Below are 26,760 nucleotides of genomic sequence, written 5' to 3' on the forward strand. Positions count from 1 at the left end.
AGTATACGTCGAGGATTGGTCCGCGCACTCACCTGATTTAAACCCAATTGAACCGGTCTGGCGTTGGTTGAAATTAAAGCTCTTTGCAATGTTTCCAGAGCTTATTGGCCAAGGAAGAAAGGAGATAGACTGGCTTTATTTTAAAAAATGCCTGGTAGAAGCTTGGGAGGCATTAGATCAAGCAAAGATAGATGCACTGATATTGAGTATGGGAAGACGTTTGAAAGCAGTACGGAAGGCCAAGATGTATTATACAAAATATTAAGCGAAATTTTTATTGTGCTATTGTTAAGCAACCTCAATTTTTAATTATAGCATTATAGACAATAAAATGGTGGTGCTATATACAGTGTAAGTAATATATATATTTTGAGAGGGGACCCGAAAAAGTGGAGTGGGAAGATACTTTTGAACGGGTATGGTACTAATAATAGATGTCCCATCAACATCAAGCTGAGTTACTGTATGCCGTATGGGGAGAATATGCTGTCTTGTAAGTGAATTATTGAACAACTGATTTCATCTGTACATGTCAACTTCAGTAATGTCTTATCACATATTCCAATCTACCACGCAGCGATTACTCTCAAAACCCAACTGATAAGGAAAGTAAGTATTTGAAGCAATACAGGTGGTAATTGTACAAATCCTTGAGCCCTTAAAGCTCCGAAGAAGGTGCGATAAATCAGAGCAAGAATTTCAATGGCATTGGAAGGGGGTCTGAATGGCGAAAACGGTCGCGAATTAACTTTGAGTCCAAAAATTTGACTACCATCATTTCATTTACATCAGTATAAACTATGACAGACGTGTTGAATTTATGTCATGTATGATTCTGCTTTTATAGAGCTCAACAATTGGGGTCTAATACTTGATCCATAGATTCTTCATGACCGCTCTCTCTCAAATATTTGCTTCCTAGAATTTGTTCGACACCATTATAGATGCGAAACCCTCATGAATGACGCTTAACCCTTCTAAACATCGTTCAAGTTGTTTCCAGTTCCATTCGTTGAAGTCTAACTGACTGGCCAGGCCCTCTCAGCTCATGGTCGTATAAAGTCTGCACTTAGCAATACGACCGAGACAATCTTCCAACAAAGACTCACCTCCTTCATTCCGGAATGCTGCGCTTGACACAATCTCAAGTGGAAGCGGCGGAGCGCGAGCTCTATACTAATTGCAAAGCCCGCTTCCAGGAATCAGCATGTGTTGACATAGACTGCCTTACCTTCGAAAAAGGCTTCCGTCGGCAGATGAACGATCGTCAAAACATTACTCGACTGAGACGAATTATTAAGACCCAGGGTTGTCGCCGTTTGCCACCGGAGTATCATGTGCCGGTTTTGATCGACCCTAACGACTGGCAAAACCGTGTACGACTGCGGAGAACAGAAGATAGTCTTCCTCAATTGGATGTAGACATTGGCTATCAGCTTCGCGCCCAAGATCATGAAAACCTCATTACTGCAGCTCGCAAGTCTCTTGGGCCGGGCAACAGGTGGTGGGTGGTCGATGTCTACGTGTCCGAACAAACAGGCAAGTGAAGGGTTTGCTTCTATCACCCAAAATAAAATAATGTGGTAGAAATTGAAATTCAGTTACAATTAACATTTACAAGGTAATGGGACAAATAGCGACGCGTTGCTTCAAGACAACTTCATTCGCTCCCTCCGAGAACGATTTCCTAATGACCGTCGGCCTGCGGATGGACTAATTTATCAGCGAATTCGTTACTACGAAGGGCATCTGGGGAGCCCTCGGAATAGCCTAGCAGCAAGCGACTGGTGGGCTGTTCTGGAGAGGGTTTCCGGAAGCAAAAAGGGCCGATATCTGAAATCATTTTTAAAGCATCCACGACTTCCTGACGCCTTCGATAAGCTGCTTCCTATTGAAGGCTTGTGGGAAGGCATGAGGATTGGGTTACTCCACAAGTTGAAGGCAATGCGGTGTGACGAGGTAAGGCAGACTTTTGAAAAATTGCTCCTCTGTTAGTTAAACTGACATGATATCAGCCAATACTCTGCTACTTGAACCTTATTCGAGAGACATTTCTTCATTTGATGGGTGGGAATACTAACCTTTTGTCACTTGTTGATGGAGTCACCGTCAAATTGCTCAAGTCTCGTGCCCCCAAAATATCCGAGAGAGACTTAAAATTTTTGGAGGTCCGTATGAATCCCGAGATCTATGATACCGGTTTGGAGACTTCGGAAACTGGCGCGAAAAACGAGCAGATTTTCCCGGATATTGACGACCTGGACTTACGTCGCAACATTTGGGAACGGCTGAAAAACATCGACTACCCTATTCCAACCCTGGAGACCTTTTTCAAGGACAGGCTTTGGCTGGAAGTTGGTCAGAACGTAATGCAGGAGCTTTTTGTACCGGACCCGGACCCGGATCAAAGAGTTACCATCGATGAAGGGATTGGTGGGCTGTACAACGTTAATATTCCAATGACTATCCCGTATCGGCAGGATCGTATCCGGGACGAGCTCTATGAACTCTGGCGCTTCAGTCTTCAGTACGGGTTTGAAATGACCGGCCCGGGGTATCAACGCCGCCTACCGCGGAGGGCGCGTAGAAATCAGCGCCAGCCAATCCCGGGGCTTTCTTCGAGACAAAGCGGACTTGATCAATCCGTTCTTTGGCAACATTTATTTTGGCTGGCTAGAGAGCAAAATTTCAATATTCCTATCGCCGAGGGAATCTCAACCGAACCTGCCGAGCTCCCTTCAGTTGTGGCGTGTGATTACCCCCAAGGGAGTGAAGAAGATGTGGCTGTAGGCAGAAGACACGGAAAGCCATATACCGACTCGGCTGAAGCAGACCGTTATGCTTTATCGCGAGAGTCTTTGGCAGAAACCTGGGCCGTAAAACGAAATACAGCAAGTTCAATCACCGCAGGCTTCGTGCGACGTTCCGTTTTCGAGGCATTTTTCAGCTATCTCAAAGGAGGTTCATCTGAATGGCCTACGGTAGACTCTACTCCTGGACCAGGGGTTACTCCTGTGGTTGAGGAAAATATGGCGATTGACGAATCCCTTACTCACATTTTTTTTGAGAATGACATAGGCTCTGCACCCTCTGCCGCTCCTGCCCCGTCAGGGGAACAATTTGAGGCTCCAACGGCCATGCAATTCGGAAACTTTAAACCAAGCCACATAAACATGAAATTCTTCTTCCTTGACCAGCCGGCTAAAGAACGAAGATTGCCATTCCATAACCCATCTTTTTTGAATTCGTTTTTCGAAAAATTATCGACAAAGTTCAATATATCCAATCCGGAGCGCAACAACCGCACACTACCAGGCAGTTCCTGTTACGAACACTATGACATCAGTCCATTCACTCCATTACATGCTACATGGCGATACTATGCCCCCACAGGGTCAGAAGAGCCAGAAGAAGTTAATCGCAAAAGAAGGCGCGAAGGTGGATTGGATGAACTGAATGAGGCTACAACATGGCTGGAAAATGAGCTCAGAGAGCTTCAAGGAAATTCAAGTGCTACCAATTTCCAAGCCCCTACGGTTGTTGAAGAAGAGTACTAAGGTGTGTCTTCAGCTCAGAATCCAAGGCCTTATTTCAGTGCCCTGAAACGAAGGAACGGAGTGGAAGGGGTTACCAACCCCACGGCTGCGCAACGCCGACGTTGACGCTGCCAAAAACACAGCGACAAACACACAGCCTACTCCCCCGCCAAGCCTCTGCCCTGAAACGAACGAAGTGAGAGGAAGGGGAGACCATCGCACGTGACTCGACACATATATTTTGCGAGTCGACAGACTGCCAAAAGTCCATACAAAATTGCGGCGATATTTGTCCAAAATCACGATGATTGGCCTGCGTTCTTCACTGTCATTGGATTTTGGGTTCTGCATTATTGGTTCTGCCCTATGCTCCTTACCCTCACGTGCAAGGTTGTTGACTTTCAGCCCAAGTTCGTGAGAGGATGTGTTCTAGTTCCGAGATTCCGATGAATTACTTGCTTCAGACTACTGGAAGAAAGGTTGTTTTTGATGCTATTCACGGGCTTGGTTTAGGTTTCACGGCACTATGGTTGAATCGGTCCTATCGGATTCGGTTTGTTGTCTTTCCGTAACTTTAACCACGCCATGACCTATGCAGTCACAGCTGTCGCTTTCCCGCTACGCTCGAAACCGCTGACCACCACATGAAAGAAAAAGAAGCCGCCTTCACTCTCTTGGTCTATTGTCGTCATATCACGTCCATTAAGCTTCCTCGTCTGCTACCTTTGGTTAATAATCTTCGCTTATACTAACAAGTTCGGGTAATATCTCTAATAGTGTTTTTGCACGGATTCATTCCTGGACTCTTTGTGCTCCTGTGATTTGTTACGATGTATTTAAGTTGTTAGCATAGCATCGTCGACATCATAACTATCACCTGCCCTCGGATCCTTTCTCGCCTTCTTATTTATGCTGCAATCTTTCCCTGTTATGTATGACCATATCTCTGGGATGACGAGTAAATAGTACTGAAATCATGTAGTCCTTCTCACTCATTCACAATCTGGTAGCCCTGTACACTAGTGATACTCTTTGCACTTATATATCCTCTGTCTATTACCATCTTGTATTAAACCTCTCTATTCCTTGCAGCCACTTAGTCTTCATTTTCACCGTCCCTATTCAATCCGTCGCCCTTATGCCATCCCAGGTTAATTATCCGGCTATTCTTCACATACGGGATTTCATAAACAGCGTGGGACCCGACCCGTCTCGACCTGACTAGGGACTTGCCCTACAACTTGAGGCTTCTTTACATCTTCCTTTTCAAACGGATCTCTACTCAGACGATGTTGAATTGAATGAGCTTCCGGCTACTATACATGTCTTTGCCTCTCTGGGAAATCCCCAGTCCTACGAGCCCGACAAATTCATCTATGCATGGGGCTCATTCTTAACTTCTGTTGACCCGGGCGGGTCTCTACATCTAATTGTACCACGCCCATGAATTTGACTGGTGAGAAACGAAACACAACGCTGTCCTTGTTTCCTCACCGTTAAAGGTTTTCTTAGCCATCCGGGCGACCATCCTGATTCTCATACATAAAACATGCACTGGCTATATATTCAACTGATAAGAATTACACCACTTCCACCTTACCCATTCCGGACCATGCAAACTTTCGGTTCTTATGCACTTTATTTCTGTTTTATCAAATAAAGTTTCTTGTCGGTTACCGAACTTAATTGTTTTCATGTCGTTTCAGGGCATCGGCGTGCGGAGGTTGCGGAGCGCGCGTCACCAGTGCCCTGAAACGAAGGAACGGAGTGAAAGGGGTTACAAACCGCCGGTCTGCGCGAGGCTGACTTGAAGGCGGAGTTGACGCTGCGAGAAACACAGCCAAATTTCGCGCCAAGCCTCGCTCTCATTGGTCTGGTACTTGTCCCCTCACGTGTTGCGTGCCCTCAAGTGCTCGTCTTTCTGTCTCATTTTGAGGGCAACTGCGTGCAGCAGCGCGCGTCCCCAATATTTAAAAGATATAAAAATTTTATGAAAATAGGAAAGTCCAATACTTATTAGGCATATACACTTGAATATATAAATTCAATAATTATAGAAATATAAGGATTTTAACAGAAACTAAAATTATTCGTATTTTATACGGCCTCAGATATCGCGGTTTGATTGGATGGTATTAGAGCCGGCCCCACATCCAATCCACCCCGACGTAATACCCGTAAGACCAAATCTACCATTCCACACCAGTATTGCTTTTGAAAGCATGGGAAGTCGAAGGTGCACTGTGAGTAGAGTTCAATATGCAAAAAATTTTTCCGTGGCTAATCTGAAAATGTTTACTATATGTCGAACCCGTTGAGGTCGCTCCACGGCCGGTTGGAGCTGACTTTAATGTCAAAGATAAAAGGGGGATCCGCTCGAAAGAACAAGCGGGTTTCTTCGAAGTATCATTGAAACGCACATTCTTCTTGCTAGCCGCAGCATCCTGATTGATCAGGTTTTGATATTGGCCAGGCCTCACTCGAAAAGTGGCGTTGCGGATCGGGACTATTGGCAGTTTTATCGAACATGCCGTAAATCCAGGGTTTGAGACTGCTCCGCTGACCCTATTCTTATCGCTGACAAGAACCGGCGCGTTGTTGGGTATTGGCTCCAAACCTGCCGCGCCTAGGGCCTGTGGACTCCCTGGACGGAGGACGGTCGCCATGAGGAAGAACGTACTTTTGCTGCAGATGAATTGGTGGACTGCAGGGGCTGAGAGATTAAGTTACATGAAACGTGAGCATGTTTGGAGATATGACCTGCGGGGCCCACATGGCGCATATGGGTTCCCCAGAACGCGAGGAAGCCTGTCTCTTTGCTTCCTCGCGCTACGTCTTGTATCTGGAGTTGAAAATAGCTTTTCTTAATACTGGTTATTCAACGAAGATGCTGTCCTCATCTACGTATACGTGAAACCCTCACATCCTCCGAGCCAATCCTATATCCGCTTCTTCTTTTCTACTAGCTGCTTTTAGATTACGGGCCCGGTATTTCTCACAATCCGGCATGGGTGGGTATACATGAAGTCTAAACCTTTCGGGCTCTCAGTTATATTTCAACGTCGCCCATCTACCAATATTCCTGATCTGGCGACCGACAAGTAAATTGCCTGGAAGAAACGCCTTTTGATTAATTATGACATGGTATTTAATTTGGTGTTGTAACAAAATAATGCGCAATAGGTGAAGGGTCATCGAATCTACCAGTAGAGGAGTGTATTATCAGCGTAGGGGCAAGATACACTGTGATCTAGGCGTATAACTTGTCCAAAGAAGGCTGCCTTGCTCCTGATGGGGTGAAACTGCAATGTCCCTTTGGGCCATCGCTTTCATCATCATCCCCGCTGTCCAAGGCCCATGGCAGATCGGTCTCTCCCCACATCAGCTCACCGTGCGTCACGGTGTCTGTACGAACGTTCTCGGGCGGATGGCAGGCTGCGCTTATAGCAGCACTGCAAGTTCCCGCGAGAGGTATTGCTGACTTGAGTCTCCGGAATGACACGCCAATAATCATGATACCCAGGACACCAAGAAGGGCACCAGCGCATATTAAAGGCATATATGACATTTTTGGTGCGCTTTCCTTCTGCGCGTATAGTAGATTGCCGTCTGCATCGTAAGGAAAAGCCAGAACAAAATAGATTCCCTGCGAGACAAGCCAATGGAGTATTGTGAATAGGGCCATCGCTGGAAGTCCATATCGGTATGGGATAGATAGCCAATAGGTTGAACGCTGCTTGCTACCCTCAACAGGCCAAGTGACGCGAAGTGGCTTCCTGTTAACCCCATAAGAGCTATACTCCGCACTCAATAACATCCTTGTAAGTAGACTATTATAGAAATAATAGCAGAGCGTGACTACCAATTGGGCGCTATTCGCAATCACCACACCTTGGAGTTCTGAATAGTTTTTCGAACCAGAGGCAGTAATAGCATTTTTTCTTGCCATGGAGTCTAAGTCCCAGATTGCTTGCCATGTAAGTTCGTCGGTTCCCACGCCATTCATTGAGTCCACAGCAAAGAACGGGTATATCAAAGTGGTGGTCACAATGCAGATAAGGACGCTTAATTTTGTTTAGCTTCCAGGCATTCAGGTTGCGTATCGGGTTCAAGTGGCTCACATCAACACTGTTACAAACCAATGTATTGGACTAGATGCTCTTCTCCACTGCTGAGGCCTGGTGAGACGTTGGTATCTTACGGCCCGCCGTTGTGGTTCCTGTCCTTTCGGACATGTTATCCAGTTTCTCTGTTTGGTGCTGTTCAGCGATGCCCAACACATGCCTTTCGTAGTCTCATCTGGGTCCTCCAGGAATGAAGCTATCGCATCACCTGACGTAAGAAGAGGGGTTGATCGAGATTTACGAAGTTGGGCGGCCAGGAAGATCGCAATAACTTTGACGAAGGTGGCAACAATAATGATCACAGCGATAATAGGGTTGTAAAACAGTTGGCAATTGCTTTTTCCCTCGAATGCCAGGCACTCCGTTACGTGCATTGTGTCTTTTTTGTAGTATTCAAGGTGGAGGAATGCATCGTAGGTTGTGCATTCATGATCCTGTATGTTTCTGGGATCCGAATTCACAAACGGAGCGGCCCAAACTTCGCCGGGGTGGCTCCAGTTCTCAATTCCAAGGACAGACTCAGTTCCGCCATCGCTCATACTTCGGTTGCTCGTTAGGAGAATTATCCCTCTGTAGCCGGATAGGCCATTGGTTATAGATGTTTTTCCGTAGCATTTCTCGGCGGAGATCCTCTCAGTCTTTGATCCTTCAATCTGAAGAATTTGTTGGTTCCAGTCGAATCTTTTGTCTGAATCTAGACTTGTACCCGCTAAGTCCCCCGCGCCTATCCCAAAACAATCATGCAAGGCGGGAGTCGTGAGATTTCGCACGTCTTCAGGCGTAAAATCATATGGGGCGGCGAAGGACCAGTAATGGTTGTAAGTTAGGCTCTCAAACACGAGTGAGTTGTAACTAAGGCGACATTAGTACGCTGTAAATAGAACAATAGATATACCTCCATACAGTAGATGAAATGGCGTGGCAGTAAGTAGCAAGACTATCCACAGACCGAGTCGGGCATACGATATAGCGAAGATGTTTCTAAAACTGGAACCTCCAACGTCAAGCCAGCGGCGTTTTGCGTGGGCTATGTTAATTTCGTCTCTAGTTGGGGCGACAAGAGTCTGCATGCAATAATTGCTTGTTGCAAGAGTGCAGGTGCTGATAATGTTGATTATAATGTGGAGACCTGTGTTCCACCGACCTGTCACGTCACAAGAACCGTCATATATCACTTTTGAATTCGAGGATCCTCCTGTTCCCGGGAATTTGGAAGATAATCCGCCAGTCACGGAAACAAATATGACATTTGATAGTAGGAGGCCGGCAGTCGCGTATCCACAGAGGTATACACCTTTAATCCAGGAGGGTCTTGATTTGTTAGGACTGTTATTTTCCAAAACATTTGCTGGAATGTCTCTGTGTTCGTCGGTACTAGCTGTTGCTTCACCTAACATAGGAGTGTCAAGAGTCTGATCTTGGACGGTTCGCTCTTTTGTCGTGGTTTTGGAGACGGAAGCCAGCGACTGTTGGCTGGGAAGTACGAGGAGCTCGGTATCGTGTGGATCACTGTCTGCTGCCCCATCGTAGCGCTGCGAAGTGGCTAGAGAACGAGCCCAGGCCCATATGTTGCGTACTTCGCGCTTCCCCGGCAAGGGAACGGGGTTTTTCATTGCGAAACACTGGAAGGCTAAATTATGCTGAGAGGCGAAGGTGGGGGATGGGGGCTCTTCTACTTGTTTTTAGCCCTCTTGGCAAAGACTCGCGATCCCTGCGTTTTATTGCGGCTGAGCGCCCGATCAACCAACCCATTTTGTAAATGATTGGCGACGAGGCTACCAATTATGGAGAAGGTAACAATGCGAGAGCGAAATTCAGGATGATCACAATATTGAGGCTGTGTCAGGGGCATATACTAGTAATCATAGCAAGTACATTCAACAAAAATCTCAAGCCATTTAAGGTATGTATTTATAATTAAGTTAGTACTTTAGATCCAGATCTAAAAATATTATCATTCTTACGACAGCCTATTTTAAAGTTAGCAATTATATATGACTTTAGCTTCTTGTACCTGCCTTTCCTTTTCATCGTTTCAGGGCATCAGCGTGCGAAGCGCGCGTCACCAGTTACAAACTGTGGGTCTGCGCGAGGCTGATTTTAAGGCTGAGTTGACGCTACGCGAAACGCAGCCAAATTTCGTGCCAAGCCTCGTTCCCATTGGTCTGGTATTTGGGAAGTCACGTGGAGAATGTCCCAGTTACTCTCATTGGTTGTATTGCTTAGAGTGTCACGTGCTTAATACCTTCTCCCATGTTTTCTGCAGTTTATCGCCGTTCAGGGCATCAGCGTTCGGAGCGCGCGTCACCAGTGGCATGGGGAAAGGAAGAGTGCTAGGTATCAGAAAATGCACGTGACACGATGTCGTAGTTCCTGCAGCCCATCTCGAGCTGCGGACCTCAAATAAATGCAGCAAACAGCAACGAGGAGCGGAGCTCCTGTACTGAAATAGGAAGAACATGCAGTGACTGAATAAAGCATAGGGCGCTAGTAATCTTGCGCTCGACAGGATAAGCTGCCAGTGAGGCAAATTCTGCGACCTGAAATTGTGAAACAGACTTGCTTTCTTTTTTACCTCTTTCACGCTGTTTAATGTTCACTGTCAGTCCATTGTGTGCCCTGCCCCAGTAGAACGCCGCAGATGTTGTTCGGTGTTAGAGAGCAAAGGCAATAGCAGAAGATACAGGCCGGAAGGCTATTTTCAACACGCTTCCTACACCGCCACTTTAATCATGCAGATCTTATAAACCACCTGTACGTCGAAGTGGTACACGTATATGTTTATGGTAATAATGAGATAGCACCAAAGTACCGTGGAATTGCCCAGGTCTTCAGAGTCAGCCATGCCTTCAGCCATAGTCCTATACCTTCCTATTACCAGAGCGTGTAGGATTATGTTGTTTGCGAAGACCATGCAATGATGTCTTGGGACGGCATCTTCCGGTAATAATATATGCTTTTCCGTAGCAAGGAGTTCAAGTGCCTTCAGATCCTCTGATGCATCATGCATTACTTCAGGATAGAGAGATCATAGTCACGGCCACGTAACGTGGCCCACGTTTTCGTAAAGGGATCCAATCATGGCGCATTTGTTGTGATACAACATAGGGCCATGCAATGTGATAAGTAATATCTGTGACGTTGTTAGTGGACCCCCAAAGAGCACTAAGGCGAATAAGAGCTTGAAATCTCAACACGATATTATTAAAACAGGCGAGCTTTTATGCTATAAGTAGCGCATTGGATCACTTACTCCTCGATCATGAGTTTCATCTAACGAGGGTCACATATAAAACGAAAGACTTTCCGCTAGATCGATACTACTGCCCTTTTCTCCTACACACGACCCCTCTCTACTTTTGTTCAAGAAGACCATCCACCGTTCTTCACTGTCACAATGATTGATTCGGTTTACGTTCAGCGGGATGGACCTTGGGCAGGATTGTTCATGGGGATTGGTTATGTCAACATCCAGCACCCCGATAAGAAACTTCCGAAACAACAAGCACAGACTTGGCTGATCCCTAAGTATTATACGTTGCTTCCCAAGCTCGGTTTTGACACTGTCGATGCTTGGCTCGACATCAAAGGAGCCAAAGATGATGACAAGTACTGCTTCTACGGAACACGTGTTGGGATGTACTCCACCGCCAACAAAAAGACAGAAGGCCCTTGGAAGATCACCGACAAGTTTCCAGCCCTGGGAGCAGCTCAATTTGATATTATAGATGCTGCTATGCATGTACCAGGGTCAGATCATGAAGTGTACTTCTTCCGAGGTACAAAATACGTGAAAGTCCACATGGGGGATAATCGTATCACCTCTGGCCCTGCCAACATTGTTGACAAGTGGCCTGGCCTGGCACAAGCTGGATTTGACTGTGTTGATGCTATCTGGGAGCTCCCAGGAAATGAGGGCCAGACAATTTTCTTTCGAGGGTTTAAGTCCGTGAGGGTCAAGGTTGTTAGCCGTGAGGCCGATCGGATTATATCAGGGCCTGAACCTATTACGACTACCTGGAAAGGCCTGTGTCCATGGGTTACTCAATGATAGTTTCGAAATTTTGTGTTCGAGGCTAAAAATTTCGTGTTATTCAATCTTTTTCTTTTTCGGGGTGATATCAAGCGTAATAAGTACGCCAAAAAAAAACTGTACTAGCCTGTTCTATCATTCAATTTTGAAAATTCTTCTCTTAAATATATTAGACCACTATATGGTTAGAGTTTAAAATAAAATATCTATGATTTCTGAGATGGAAGCCAATAAAAGTAGCCTTATAGACTTATGTTTGTCCCCCGAAGATACTTGCTTTGTAAGTGGTAAAAGGGTGAGGGTAAAATGTCGTGAGTATCGGTACCTCGAATGTAAGTTGCCGGATGCATCGGATATGCCCTGAAACGAACGAAGTGAGATGAAGAGTTTACCCTCGTTGTAGGAAGTAACCCCTGTTGTTAAAATCCCAATTTTTTAGTTCCCCTCGCTGTCACCATGTTAGGCTTAGTGCTGGCGGTTTCCAATCTAGTTCACTTACTCTTTCTTCTTCAACCCTAATGTGGGTGCTCGAACCATAATGCCGGTGCTCCGAACGCTTTCTTTCATTCAACTCTTGTTTCTCTTTCATTGCCTACATGACTTTGCTATGCACTTCTGTAAAATATACTTCTGATTGGTTTTGCAACCGATGCTTTTCTGATCTACTGTACACCATCGCTGCTTTCCTGTGATACTCCGTATGCATTTCTAGGTTTATCTCCCAGTTTCAAGTGCAAAAGGCCCTAGACCCTAAAAATGTTCGCCGTGCTAGTGCCAATCGTTACTTTCACGTATTGAAAATGACTTCTACACCGTTTCAGGGCATCACCGTGCGAAGCGCGCGTCACCAGTGCCTTTGAGGCATGGGCCACTGGGACTAGTATCGAAGTTGAATCCCTGATCACGTGTAGTTAATTATGTTGTAACCCAAAAGATTGATCGTTATTACAGTATTTCAGACGGAGTATGCGAGTCTATATATATATCAACGAGAAAGTCAAGTTAATTTTCAATAACTTGACTCTTCGTATAGACTGTTCGGGGATAATTCCCATGACGCGGCTTGGTTCCTGATCTGCACCAGCCTTATATCACAACAAATTAGTCTTTTCCACCTTTTTACCCGATAGACGAGACTCGAGTAACACAGACAGACGCAGAACAGAGGTCGGCTCTAACTCGTTGCCATACTTATGGTCTAGTGACGGTTTGAGAGTTTGTTGGAGTGGCAGCATAGTAGGCTGTCACTGCGCTAGCCAATAGGAACGCAGCTACTGGGACCACAAATAGCTGTATCTTTCCTTACAGACATAAAAAACATAACAATCGTATCTCAACTCAGAATTCCAACTGCCGATGCGATACACAGGCAACCACAATTGTAAACATATCCCTGTGTGTATATGTAGGTTGTACCACATCCAAGACGTATTTAGAGTTTCGCCACGGCCTTTGGTGACCTCATTGCCGCCTTGGTTTACACGGTGCCATATGAAGCCATGAAAATGAATTATATGTTGGTGAAAGAAGAGCAGAGGAAGAACAAGACGAGAAACGAAACGAATGGGTGGAAACAGAATGAGAGTTGCGTGCGACGGATTTTGGGGTAACTGCCCGAGTTCTCCATGCTGATATGCACCCACGCAGGAGATAGTCGTCGTTGGAACGATCTAGTAACGTCAGTCTGATTACAAGGATGTCAAGGTGAGAGAGTTTTGATACTTGAATCGTAAAGGGTTCACCCTTCTGCTCCTTTCTTGAGCATTCTCACCCATAACATCCTTCTTCCTCATTATAGAAATCAGAGAAGCGTGGGATAGTTAGTTTTCCACCTTTACATAATAACAATTAATCAAATCCAGACCATCTTGCATTAAATGTCATTTTATTTATTTGAATTTCTATTTGCGCAGAAAGACGAGACTCAATTTACAGCCGACTTTTCTTTTGCTTGAAATTTGGTTCCAAAAATTGGATACGGCGTTTCGTGCCCCGAGAGCAAAAGCAATTTCGGCTGGGAGGCCATGAGCTGATGAGATGGTCTGGACGACCAAATTGAGCATAAGCTTGTTGATCTCGCAGAAAATCTTCCATTGATTTTGGAAAACCGCCAATTCTTCGCTGATGAGTAGAGCCAGCAACCACAATGGAAGTAATTTCCTCAAGACTCGATACAGAAAACCAGACCTTTTTCCGATAATATCCACATACTGTGCAGCCATCATTTTCGTTGACATGGCCAAGGTCGTGTCCGCGAATAGTCTTATATCTTGCACCTGGGAATTCATCAACCACACGATTGAGTAATGGCTTAGCATCTGATCTGGTGCAAAGAATGGAACCCTGACAGTCAAACACCCCATGCCTCTTGAGCGGTACCTTATCCAACTCGAAGAAGAAGAAAGCAGTCGCCAGGATTGCTCGAACAAGCTCATCTGGAACAGTAAATTGTAGTTCGGTCAACTCAGACAAGCCGCCTACATCGTCTAACCGAGGGAGAGGGTTAGATAACGCTTGATCAACACGAAAAATATCAGCCTTCATCTGATCAGGGATACAGTTGAGTGCTTCATGAAACCCTTGCTCTCCATCTGAAGATGGAGAAGACAAAGTTGCTCGGACCATACGAGAAACTGCTCTGTCTCGAAGAATGCTACGATGAGAATCTAATTCGGCGGTGGAATCAGAGAATCCTGTACCCACTGACAATAGGAGATCAGGACTTCCTGTCGAGGGCCAAACAATAGTGGACTCTTTGAAAGCGATTGCCAGTGGGTTGTTCGCCCTTACACCGCCGTCTTGAAAAAGACCAAAGCCTGGCAATGATTTTGTCCTGAAAAAGCTTTCCGGGTGTCAGTTTTACCAGCTCGGGATATATAAGAGGATCACTCACAAGGGGGCGGCAACGCTGCATCGTGCTCTGCAATGGATGATGTCAGATTCGGATTTTTCGAATTTCTCTGCTTCAACAGACGGGAAAACTGGATGTTTACTCACACTTCCCACAGAAAAGGGTTTTGACTTTCAGTTCGGGGCATCAAGAATTGGTATGCAGCTTTTACATTCTGTCGGCCTGTCCCACGATAGTTGGCCCAAACACATGCCTTCCCATCAGAAACACGACTAGTTACAATGGCAACGCGGCAACCAGCTGAAGTAGCTGTCGGCACGTCAAATATACGACGCTGGGGATCCACTGCCTTTTTCAAGGTTTCCTCTAAATTATCTGAGTCGTAATGGCCATCTGCCATGAATCCAGCTAGGCATTTCAGCCAATTAGTAAATCGAGATAGTATACCTTTTCGCATGCACTTTGAGGATCCAAAGATCATTCGTGCCAGAGCGGGAAATTGCTCAAAGCTTTTTTCTGCGGACACTTCGTTGAAATTAAAGTCAATTGTAGACAGTCCCCCTTCTCGCCAGTGATTTCGTCAATAGACATCTAAGTACAGAGCCAGTGGATACTCACCGACACTTGTCCCTGCCCATAAATCTGGGATCTGGGCTATCGATACACCGTCTCCCAGCCGTCTTTCTAGCGCCCATAGAAGACCTAGTTGCACGATCCCGCGAACTCCCCCACCATCCATGCTGAAAACAACCGGACGCTTGGTAGGCGGTAATTGACGAATAGTGAGGCGAAATGACTCCTCGCACATGGGGCATTGAGAAAGATCCGTATGATATTCCGCCTTTCTACTTGGCGATCCGACTAGTACGACGCAGATATCACAGATGGCATGCCTGCATGGAAGCATGTGCTCTGGCGCTCTGCACATGCAAGAAAAGCAAGTTGTTGTTGAACGTGGAATTCCCCACCTATGGTGATAGTCTAAGAGTGCTCCGTGTCGAACGGCGACAGACGACTTGGTTGGGCCCAATTGAACAAACGCTTCGCAAAAGTGGGCTAGGATGCCCTGGCAGTTCGGGTCTGGATCAACATCGTGCTGATTATTCCAGGCAACTCTGCAGTGGTTCAAATATAAGGTATTGAAAACAACTTCAGGTTGAAAGCCTGTTCAGATTAGGATATTTCTGTCTGACTAGACGTGTAGAGGTCAAGTGGAACCAAAAAGGTATTCACTTACGATGCATCTCAGGAGGGTAAGCATCCATCAATAGTGCCGATGCGACAAAAGAATGAACTTCAGAAGGCGGGCAAGATATCTCCCTCGCTTGACTGAAAAACTCGTTGAGACAATCTACTATTGCTGCTGTTGGTGGGAAATTTTTGCGGGCAGCTAGCAGACAGTCTAGGTCACCATGATACGAGTTTCCCGCGCACAGCTGGAAGCTTTGGCTCCATAGAACATTCAAATGAAAAGCGGAAAATGACATATGTTGTTGGATTAACTCCATTCGTGTCTCCTGAAGTTCATCCAGAATGAGACGTCGCAATGGCTCGTAAGCAGCCGGAGGAGAAAGGTCACGCCGGCTACGGAGGTCCAAAACCTTAGCATTCAGCCCGTAAGGATTCCCACCTATCTGATAGGCAACCATTTCGTTTAGTTCGCTATTTGAAGTTGTGGGGTTGCTTGTGAGGACGATGACAACTCGCATCACGTCTGGAATGGGGTGAGTGCCGATTAGAAGCCTTCCACGAGCCCGGCTCAGTAGCTGCTGTATATCTTCAATCTCAGCCACTGTACCAGCGAAGAGACATAGTATTTGCGTCCAGGGTAAGATCTTTTCTCTGATTACTTCTTGCTGAAGCAGCGCCAACGGTCGATTCCCCCGAGGAATGGGAAATCGTCGATGTTTGTCCGTTGACTGTCTAATGCGTTCGGTATCCCCGAGCCCTGGTTGACCGGACAGGTTGCTTTCAACAAAGATAACGGGGTGCTCAGTTTGGGCTGTGGCTGTACTGAGATGAAGCCGAGCCAGCCCAGCGGGTCCTTTGCGGGTAACATTGTTATGTGGGAATAAGGCCTGCAGTGCTTTGATTCGGCTACCATTGCCAATAAAAGAGATAAAGGAAGGATATTGAGATTTTGGGTGGCTCATACCCTGTACAATCTCCTCCAGGCGGCCAGTGTCCACCAAGGATTGGCCAGTGGCGTCACAGACGAGATCGAGCCACGCAGCCATTTGACCTTGTGGTGACATGGGCGAAGGTCTGGGGCACTTATATACTAAGACGCCCTGTGTTCAACTCAGATCATTTACATGGTATTTGATCAATGGCCCATGCAATGAACGCTCTGACTTTTACGACTCGGTCAAATACTGCCTCAATGCAACTCCCCTCATAAATCAACGAGTTAAGCAACTACCCTATGGCCAGCCAGATCCTTGCATTATGAAATAATCAATCAATGAATTGAGGTAGACTGGAACACCCCTCAAATTAAAAGCCCTCCCAGAATCGTACATCACAATGGCGCTATCCAGTTATATCTTTGTCCATATATTATCGCACTTCCGCCCTCCTACCAAGAGGCTTTCCTGAAGTCTTGAATATACAACGCTCATAAACGCCTATATTCTTTTACCTCTATGCAGTTTCGAGATTCAAGAATACTGCGAAGGGCTGAGAGACCCCAGCATGGAGAATCCAAAGAGGGAGCCAGCGTAGCGGAAGGCAAAGATTGTGATACGGACTATGTCAGAATGCTGAAGGAGGAAGATCAAATGAACTGGAAATATGGGGTCTTTGCTAGTGCAGCTAATTGGGTGCTACTTGCGGGATACCTTGTTATTCCAGGAACCTTCACTTCGCTAAAAAGGTCTATCCAAGTGGAAGAAACTTTGCAAAAGAATAACACAGGGCGAGCAGTATTACACACCATACAGAACCCTCCATTGCTTGTCCTTGCATGCTTCTTCCTCGTTGGTGGAGCTATAGCGCTGTTCTTGCTGGCTCGAAAACTCAGAAGTAACTATACATGGCTCATTCACAAAGTTTTTATGTGAGATATTACAATAGGCTCAAGGAGGTTGAACGGAACTCATAGCTGACATATAACTCGAGGCCAGCATCTTTGAATGCGGCCGCAGGATTACTCACAACACTCATCAATGTTTACACATCGCAAGGAGACTGGTCTATAATGGCTATTATGACCACTATTGTGACCGGAGTAACATTCTTAGTGTTTGCATTCTTACTATTTTTCTACAGGTTTTTCAAATTGGAACAGGTGATGCAAGATGATGACAGGGCGATTCGGCATTCTGTTTCACGGTCAGCGTCAGCTGTCGCAGAATAATCGTGAAACAAAGGCCTGGGATAATTTGCTTGTAAGTACAGTAGTCTTTGTCGGAAATTGGAGAATGTGTTGTGTAAGCGGAGCCTCATCGAACAATGAATGTTTCCTCATGTAAACAGACTGCTATTCACATAAATTGCCAGTGCTTAGTTATTTTTGCAGTTCGTTGTCCCCAACGCACTAGCATACTGTACAATAGGGTACTCTAAATATCCTCTTCCCTAATTCTGACAATATCTTTCGTCGCGCTATTTTGACCTGACATTAATACCAAAGTAGAATTGAGACATGTAAGGATGCGGCGATTATAAATAATGACCGAAAGACATGCCACATGGCCATCTGTTGTGGCTCATCAAAGGTACTCCTACGTAGATTCTCAATTTTCTGACTCCTAGCTGCTACAACTAGTGCTAGCCAGTTTCCGCCACATTTTGGTGCTATTCATACAAGTTAAATCAATTCGTTCCATTTAAAAAGATACAGGTGGTCATTCTGAGTGCAGATATATAAACAGCAAAAAGAAAGGCAAAATAACGAGTACATTCAGCAGGTGTTCCCGCTTCGCCGGCAATGGAAAAGGGAATTGTTCATATGGATCATATCTTGACGGTTACCGGCACCTCACTGTCGAGGCAAATACCCGTAGACTTCAATGACAGAGATCCTTTGATCGATGTCTTCAACCTAGATATCCGCACCAATATCGTCTTCTACAACGAAGCCTTCCTTCTTCAGATTTGCCACATAAACAAAAGCAGCAGCCTCGAACTTTCCAATGTATATGTCGTCTAGTTTGTCAAACTCCGTAGGCTCAATGGGTTGTCTTTTCAACCATTTGTTATAGAATGTGCTCAACTTTGGTGAAGGCTGACTTTGGTGAGTTCCGTTGCTTGCACCCATGCTCAGGTCATTGGTGTTCTGACCGTTGATGTTCTGACTGATGTTCTGACCATTGATGTTTTGACCGATGTTCTGACCGTTATTGTTTTGACCGTTGGTGTTCTGACCGTTGGCATTCTGACTGTTGGTGTTCTGACCGTCGGTGCTCTGACCAGTGGTGTTCTGACCGTTGATGTCCTGACCGTTGGTGTCCTGACCGTTGGTGTCCTGACCGTTGGTGTCCTGACCGTTGGTGTCCTGACCGTTGGTGTCCTGACCGTTGGTGTCCTGACCGTTAGTGTTCTGACCGTTAGTACTGAGATTGATTCCACCATTCATGTTGCGCAGGCTATTCGTAATTGCTGCTTCGGAGCCATATCGTTGTTTTTCTGGTTCAGGTGTCTCAAATAGAGGTGTCGGGCTGATTTCTTTCCCCAGCCTTTCGTTTCCGGCCCATTTTTCGAACCTTGCCACCTGAATACACGCAATCCTGTAAAACTTCCAGTCCACGCGCTTGCCCGAGTCTTTCCCTGATGTGGAAAGATCTTTGTAATTAGAACGATTGATCAAGCATGGCGGTGGCGTGTTTGGCCCGATCCAATCAACAAGCACCGTGCAAAATGGATACACGTATTTCGGATTATTCTTATTCGCAGGATCTAATTCTCGGACTGAGGCTAGGAGATCTCTCATGCTCCCTATAGAGCCCCTTGGCCTCCATGCAATGGCTTTGATACTGCCGATTTTGCCTTTGTGTTTGTATTTTCCATCGTCGTCTGTTTCCATCGCTTGTTTGTGGGGATCAGCGCGAATGTTCTTCACATTGGGGCCCCTCTTGTCTCCGGCTGACGAGCTCCAGGTAAGCATTGCGCTATTTTTTGGCCCGTACGAATTAAGGTGGAGTTTCCCACTGAAGCTGTTTGCCTCAGACAAAGTTGTTCCGCCTTCAAGGAATTCAATTCCGGCGAAGGCTTCATCTTCATATTGAATTGACTTGTTGAAATCCGCCAGATCAGAGACTTCTTCGTAAGGTTTATCAACGCCAGGGCTATTGTCGTCCTCTTCAGCTTTTGGTATATCCTGGGACAAGACACCTTCATCGGATTCTGTTTTGATCCTATGAGCGGTCCCGTGTTCCTTGGGCAACGGGGAGTTTTGGTGGTCCGTCACCTCCAACGAAGGATGCCGATCACTTTGATGGGCTGACTCTCCTTCCAGATCGTGCCCATCCAGGGCCTGACCAGTCCTAGGTTCTTCCTCATCGATATCCATAATGTCTTGGTCAATCTCCATCATATCTAAGCTTATCTGATCAAGTTTTTTTTTGACGTCGGCTTCTGTCATTTGAAGCTCTTTCAGACTTGTCGTCAACGCCCTGGATTCCGCTGGACCTGCCGAGCCTATCTTAGACTCAGTCTCCGTAATCCTTTTTCGTAGCTCTTCCAGAGACCCTTGTTGTATTGCTTGATTTTTTGCGATTTCTGTTCTCTGAGCATTAAGCTCTGTCTTTGATTTTTTCGATTTCCCATCTCCCCGATTTGCTTTGGGCTTCGACACCCCTGATGGATTACCGGAGGAAGGTTTGTTGGGTTTTCTTTCTGGATTTCTCCCTGTACCTTTGCTGTCTTGTCCCTTAGCCATCGCTTAATGATTTCGGTATTTTGGGAATCTGCTGTCTGTTTCAACTTGATTGTAGGAGCTCTACGAATGATCCATGAAGAGGTCTTTATAGTTTTTAAGATAGGCTTTAGTAGATCTGCCATTTCCAAGCAAGTCTTTTTGTTAGACCACAATTACCCAATGTGTCTCGTAGAGCAACGCCAGAAAGCAAATGACAGTAGAATTTGAGCTTACAATATCACTTCCCGCATATAAATCATGATTCACCGGTACTTCATTATGTGCAAAGAATATCCTGATGGTTTTCTGCTGAATGAAAGTGACTTAGCTCCTCGATTGCCTACGTATTCCTTTAACTCACAGCACTTGTACAACGCTCTATTACAAACTCATCTAGTATACTCTCGTTCATTGGTGATAAAGGAAACTGCTGAAAGTTGCGGGCGACCATGAGGAACAAGTAACCGCATCGTTGTATGTAGGTTCCATGTTCATCTACAGGATAGGACGTCATCTTACATATCCTTTTGATAAGTTGAATCATATCGAGCGCTTAGTGCATTACAGGATGGATCGAAATCAGTTTCACCAATTTACTCATTTTAGTCCTTTCCCAATCCCTATTTCTAACCACCCCTACGATACATATGCTCTAACTTACCTTTACCCCTTATATTGCTAAAACCCTTACCCCTTATATTGAAGCTACTGAACGGTATTGGAATGGAGCAGAGTCACGTGCCAGTTTACAGTAACTTACTGGAAGTACAAATACCAACATTTGACGTTTCCGTGCCCTTCATTGGTCGTTCGTTCCCCTAGGGGTTTTTATTATGAACTGCCCTCAAAAGTGGCCGATACTTCTTGATGAACGTCCCTCTTCACCAAGCCATTAGGCCCTTGATCGCTTCGCGTTCAGACCTTCTATTAGACAGTATGGAAATGAAGTCAAACATCTCATTAATATCGTAACCAAAACATCGAACATGTGCAATCATCAATTGAACCTCGTTATTAGATAAAATTGGGCTATGAATTACCCACGTCATCACTGCAATATTGGGTCATCTGGTTTAAGAGGGTGGGTTGTCGCTCCCGGTTACACTGTGAGTTCGAGGTGGAGATAAATAGATGATGACTACTCGAACAGCGTTCTGACAGTGACGGACATAGACAAATTTTAGGTGGTGTCCCTTATTGGATTGAGAGCTGATGTCTACACAACCGGAGTTCTCACAGTCGCCGGTGTGGACAGCCAGTAAGTGATGTCCCTGATGTACTCGACGGATGATTGCTACACGAGTACAGTTCTGACAGTGGCGGATGTGGACAGAGAGTAAGTGATATCCTCTAAATCATTGTCCTGTTACCTTCTGATAGAAACCGGCGGGCTTCATAGTGAAATTGAACATCGACCTGTAGCAAGGTTTAATCGTTTCTGGTTACCGAGCAAATAGGGGCTCAATCTTATCAAGCCAACCTCATTTACTGCTTGGTATGGGGCTTACCTGTTCATAGCAGGTTTCCCTTTGCCTTTTGCTAATGCTGAGGGTTTCCCAAAAAGAACTCTTGTTTCTTTTACATGCATGCTGTAGCTGTTGCATCTCAACGAGCAACTCTACCAACAAGTACAATCACACGAATCTTGTCCCACAAGTAGGGTAGTCAGACTCGTCGCGTTCGCATTTGTACACAATTACAATATTGAACATCAGCAGCCAATTACATTACAGTGACTGCCGGTTGGATACGAAATTCCAGTGGACATGCGTGCTAGCCTTCGCGAGACCGAGCACGCAGTCGATGGACATCTTCAACACCCCCTTAAAGAGTGGCATTCGCAACATAATTGTAGATGAGAATGGTGGAAGTGGATGGTTATAGTGGTTCTACTGCAAGAAAGTCTCGGGCCTACTATCTGCCAATCGCAGGGTTGTGAATTGTGAGCAAGAAAAGATCGCTGTCCTGAATTATCACGAGGAAATGATCGTTCAGTTTAATACCCTCAAGTTGCCATCTCCCTCATGTAGATATGACCTGGTAGACAGTGTGTCAGACGGTGTGTCAGACTGTGTGTTTATAAAGCCGCCAAAAAAAAAAAAAAAAAAAAAAAAAAAAGGGTTAGGCTTGAGGTAAGGCTAACGCCTTGCCTAGACAGCCTCGAAGTTTATGATAATTAAACAAAAACACGTAGGGGATTGACTACTCTGCTCATTGGGTTCAGGAGGAATATTTCGATGTGGCTGGGAACCGGAAAGTACCATTTGTGGACAGAAGATGCTAGGGGCATCTACTGTAGAACCATCGGACTTATCAAGCTACTATTTACCCACTAGTCCCACAGAGCCTGATATGGTCGCTAATTGCGACTGGCTCAGTGTTGTTGCTGCATACTGTATGTGATGTTTCTGGCCCACACTCCAAAGGCTTAAATTGACAGGAACGGAACTTCTTGTCAGTTTCATTCCCGGGTCTATTCCGCTGATTATTTTGGCATTTGCCATTTCTTGTCTTACCATGAATTTGATTCGCAGGAAATTCTAACCCTCATTATTTAGTGACCCAATTCATTGCCAGTGTGATCAAGAAGGATGAATGACGATTTCTTTTCATAAAAACCAAATTCGGCACCTGCCGTGTCGCAGAGAGTCTCCGACACTTCCACGTCCCATGGGAAGAATACCTGAAGAAGCGGAAAGAGGAGTGTGACCCCCTGTAAAATATTTGCAAAGTATCTGGAATCAGCGTGAGAGGTTGGCTCTGCAGATGGCAGAGGGGCGAAATACGGGCATCCCTGGGACAGCGTGCTAAGCATGACTCTTCGCCAAATATGTACGAGGCATGGGGGGGGGGAAGTTGATCCCGGAGAAAAGATATTAGAAGCTTTGATTCGGAAATTCTTCGAGGAGACCGGCCTGATACTTACTTGCATATATGATCAAGTGGGCGACAACGACGTGTTTCATACACCCAAAAGCAGGAGATGGATTGAACAAATTCATTTCCTGGTTGAGACCAAGAAGTCTCGAAAGTCTCTAAAGTCTTCTCGAGGTGGATCCTACCCCATCGTCATGGATCCGAACGAGCATCAAAATTTTATGTGGGCTCCTGGCAGACTTGACGCATTGGAAAATCTTCTAATGACGGGAGCTACCAGAAACCACTTTGAATCAGCAAAGTTCAGGGAGAAGGTTCTTTGTCCCAAATGGCAGAAGCCTTTGGCTTTTTTCTGGGGATGCATTTGAATAGCTAGATATTCGAATGCCAAGGAATGGAGTGGCTCCGGGCTGTGGATGTGGACTTGATTCTTCGGATCTAGTGAGCCTTAAGGTGCTACAGCTCTGTTCAGGCCGTAGTTTTAGGAAGATGCTATCTGAAGACGTATATTGTGAAGTCTGCATACGAGGATGTCCACCACCATCGATCAAGAACAGAAATTCGATTTGGGCTCCTGGTCCCGCTTGGCACTTCAATCAGGAATGTGCATCGATATCCAGTGAGTTTCTCCATTTCTTAGCTCGGCTCTCGCAGCAACTGCACACAGTCTGCATACATGCCTACCCGCACTACATCTTTACCACCTGCAGTTTACACTTTGATTAGCAAAACACGTCTCTGTTATCTTGTATAGCCTCCGTTCCATTTCGGAATCTGGAAGGAGACCAAATAGTCGTCTCAATGTCCCCATTGTTCATGGTTCATGTATTGTTTCCGCCCAAGTCATAAGGTTGCTCTAGTGCTCTAGTCTTTAGTTCTCTCCCATCACTACTCTGCTCCGTACTTCATTTGTCGGAACGCAACATTTCCGTCCCTAGTGATTTTGAGCATTCATGAAGAGGTTTGCCAGCCCTGGAAAAAGCTTACACGAGGTAGACTGCGAGCAAACGCGTCTGGATTTCAGAGGCCGATAAGCGAAAAGCAACCCGTTTGCGAGTCAGTCGGTCGTGAGAACCCCAATCCCGGAATTTTGGCCTATAATAAAATGGTCAAAACTTTGCACGACCATCATCGCATGCTTTGTTATTTCAAATTTGTTCATGATTAGAATTCCCCAGAGCCAAATTCATGGCGGAGTGTTTAAAACAACATGTAATCCGCGGATGACAAGTGGGTGATGTTAAGTGGATCCATTCCTAGGCCCAATTCCACGTATCTTTTACACAGGCTGAGGGCAATAGGATCAAAAAAAGGGAAAAAAAAGGGGGGGGAAGGGGGTGAAGTCTTGTTGAGGATTGAAGAATAAACATCCAGTGAGACACTGCCGCGTTGACTGCCAGTTGCAGGTAATAGGCAGACGAGAAGGGAAAATTCAAGATGGCCATTTCGTACTTGAAAGGGGACAAAAACGCTTCACCAATTCTTTTCATCAAAAGGACGAGCCTCTGACTCGGCGATGTGGACATGCAGGTCGTCAGGCAAAATGTGGAAGAGATGAGTATGATTCCGCTCCTCAGGATACTGGATTACACAATATAGAGACAAAGGCTGTGCCCAATATTCATATAATCAAGTTTCTTGTCCCTTGAAAGGTATTCGAATAAATCCTCCTCACTTAGTGATGACTCAGTTCTGAGTTGCCGAAAATTTCTGACGACAATAGGAATTGGGCCAATCCAAGTTCTTCCTGTCACCTTCTTCTATGCGGCCGCTGATTAAATTCCAAAACAGCGCGCGTACAGTGGGAATAGGTGAAAGAAATTGATTGCCGACCTATGAGAAATCATTCTTGCCAATGGCCCTCGACAAAGCCATACACCGGCCTCCATTGATCTGGGCAATTGTTACCTGGGCTCAATTTTGGCCCTTTTAAAATACTTCTGTGCGGCTGAGTTGGTGATCAAGGCACTAGTTCGAATATCAGGCGGTCTTACACCTTGGCCTGTTCGTTGTCCGGCAGTATGCCCCAACTGTTCCATATCATGTTAGATAGACATGTACACAACTATAGAGATCGCTCACCATACGTACCCTGTCGTGCATCTTACTAGCTAAATAGATCCCGGTCTGAGACTTATGGGGCCTTGGTGGGATATAATTGGACCAGCATTATTAATTGTCTGGCATCGTTCGATCCTATCTATGTCAGTATGAAGCAAGCTTTGAAATCAGTGCGAGGGCTTACGGTTTGCCACCGTTTGCAAAGAACAAGTATATCAATGGGTCTGTAGTGTTCAATTCCTCACCATCAAGGTTGATGCACGCTCCAGCGATTGGCTGGAGCAGAGTCTTTGTCTTGGGCTGCAACAAGAAAGAGTCCATTACTGGCCCATAATCAAGTAAAGGTGAGTTGGAAAAGTTCTTGGAAGTTGGACGTTCAAATCGATAGCCTTGACGAATAGCTTGGTGATATGCCTCCGCATTTTGTACGAGCGGGCGGGGGAAAGGAAGATCAGGCGGCGGTGCATCGAGCACTTTTCGGGCCGACTTTGTGCTCGCATTCTGTTCATGCAGGGAGGTCATGTAAGGAAAGCGTATCATAGGGTCGAAGTTGATGAGAATCAACATATGGGGATTGGGGGCAATCCTTCAGCAGAGGTAGAGTAGATGATCGACCGCTCGTCACAAACAGTCTGAACAAGACTAGTGGACGAATCTGGACATAGTAGGGCCAGTAGATCCGAGGGAGCATCCTCGGAAGGCCATAAGCAAACACCACGAGAGTCGAAATGCTCCATGCCCCCTTCGCCAATTGCACAGCTACGTTCCCGCGTTCGAAGTCGCAAGCAGTGCTGGGAGCGCACCCCATCCGCTTGCAAATTAGGGTCAACGTAGGTCGCCGCGGCCAGGTGGTAGCTGCTGTGCCTGGTATGTGCCGGAATGAAGTCGAAACTTTGGTCCAGAGGACGGCTAATATCATGGTCAGCGTGGCAATCGCGAACCAGTCGTTTCCCCTGGAGCTGGCTATGAGCTTCACCTGAATCCATCATGTCAGTGGGGCGGGTAAGCTCCTTTGAATGCATCGCCAGGGCCTCGTCTGGAGTAGGAAGCGGTGTGGTGTAATAGGTAAGATAGTTTTCGCTTCGCCTATAACGCAAAAGTACGTAAGTTACAAGTTAGGATACTGTGGAGCATCCTGTGACTAGCATGAGACCATACAATACACCTGCTTGGCTGAATGGGTCTTGGTAAGAGCACTGACCGTCGATCCAATTTTCTGAATGGGAGTTCCACTCTGCAATAGCACACTCTCTTTCTACTGACAAGCCCGTCGAACGTTTACAAAAGCTCTGCTGCCCCAGGAGGAGCCTTTTAGAACCAGAGACTTTCCTTGATAGAGTAACTAGCTCTTCGGCCTATGGGTGTGAGTTCCCAGAACAACAACTGTCATGAGAGAGCGATATTGACCACCGATAGCT

The 26,760-nt window shown here is 45.9% G+C and overlaps 6 protein-coding genes across 6 annotated transcripts; 2 read left to right on the forward strand and 4 right to left on the reverse strand.

Annotated features, from left to right (window-relative positions):
• Positions 1-1,124: 1,124 nt before the first annotated feature.
• On the forward strand, positions 1,125-3,557 carry N7446_007873 (uncharacterized protein; the record flags this gene model as incomplete). The annotated part of the gene is made up of 3 exons (XM_058516618.1): positions 1,125-1,539; positions 1,622-1,959; positions 2,016-3,557. The coding sequence occupies 3 exons, from the start codon at positions 1,125-1,127 to the stop codon at positions 3,555-3,557; spliced, it is 2,295 nt and encodes a 764-aa protein (XP_058370264.1).
• Positions 3,558-6,786: 3,229 nt separating this feature from the next.
• On the reverse strand, positions 6,787-9,273 carry N7446_007874 (uncharacterized protein; the record flags this gene model as incomplete). Its single annotated transcript, XM_058516619.1, has 3 exons — positions 6,787-7,600; positions 7,658-8,512; positions 8,564-9,273. The coding sequence occupies 3 exons, from the start codon at positions 9,271-9,273 to the stop codon at positions 6,787-6,789; spliced, it is 2,379 nt and encodes a 792-aa protein (XP_058370265.1).
• Positions 9,274-11,057: 1,784 nt separating this feature from the next.
• Positions 11,058-11,711, forward strand: N7446_007875 (Hemopexin-like domain-containing protein; the record flags this gene model as incomplete). Its single annotated transcript, XM_058516620.1, has 1 exon — positions 11,058-11,711. One exon carries the CDS (start codon positions 11,058-11,060, stop codon positions 11,709-11,711), a length of 654 nt encoding a protein of 217 aa, XP_058370266.1.
• A 6,878-nt stretch (positions 11,712-18,589) lies between these two features.
• N7446_007876 (uncharacterized protein) lies at positions 18,590-20,056 on the reverse strand (the record flags this gene model as incomplete). The annotated part of the gene is made up of 1 exon (XM_058516621.1): positions 18,590-20,056. One exon carries the CDS (start codon positions 20,054-20,056, stop codon positions 18,590-18,592), a length of 1,467 nt encoding a protein of 488 aa, XP_058370267.1.
• A 5,215-nt stretch (positions 20,057-25,271) lies between these two features.
• N7446_007877 (uncharacterized protein) lies at positions 25,272-25,864 on the reverse strand (the record flags this gene model as incomplete). The annotated part of the gene is made up of 2 exons (XM_058516622.1): positions 25,272-25,311; positions 25,527-25,864. The coding sequence occupies 2 exons, from the start codon at positions 25,862-25,864 to the stop codon at positions 25,272-25,274; spliced, it is 378 nt and encodes a 125-aa protein (XP_058370268.1).
• Positions 25,865-25,902: 38 nt separating this feature from the next.
• On the reverse strand, positions 25,903-26,364 carry N7446_007878 (uncharacterized protein; the record flags this gene model as incomplete). The annotated part of the gene is made up of 1 exon (XM_058516623.1): positions 25,903-26,364. One exon carries the CDS (start codon positions 26,362-26,364, stop codon positions 25,903-25,905), a length of 462 nt encoding a protein of 153 aa, XP_058370269.1.
• Positions 26,365-26,760: the final 396 nt, after the last annotated feature.

This window comes from Penicillium canescens (genome assembly GCF_028828765.1).
Source record: "Penicillium canescens strain IBT 15451 chromosome Unknown utg000005l_segment0_segment0, whole genome shotgun sequence".
In the NCBI taxonomy this organism is placed as follows: Eukaryota; Fungi; Ascomycota; class Eurotiomycetes; order Eurotiales; family Aspergillaceae; genus Penicillium; species Penicillium canescens.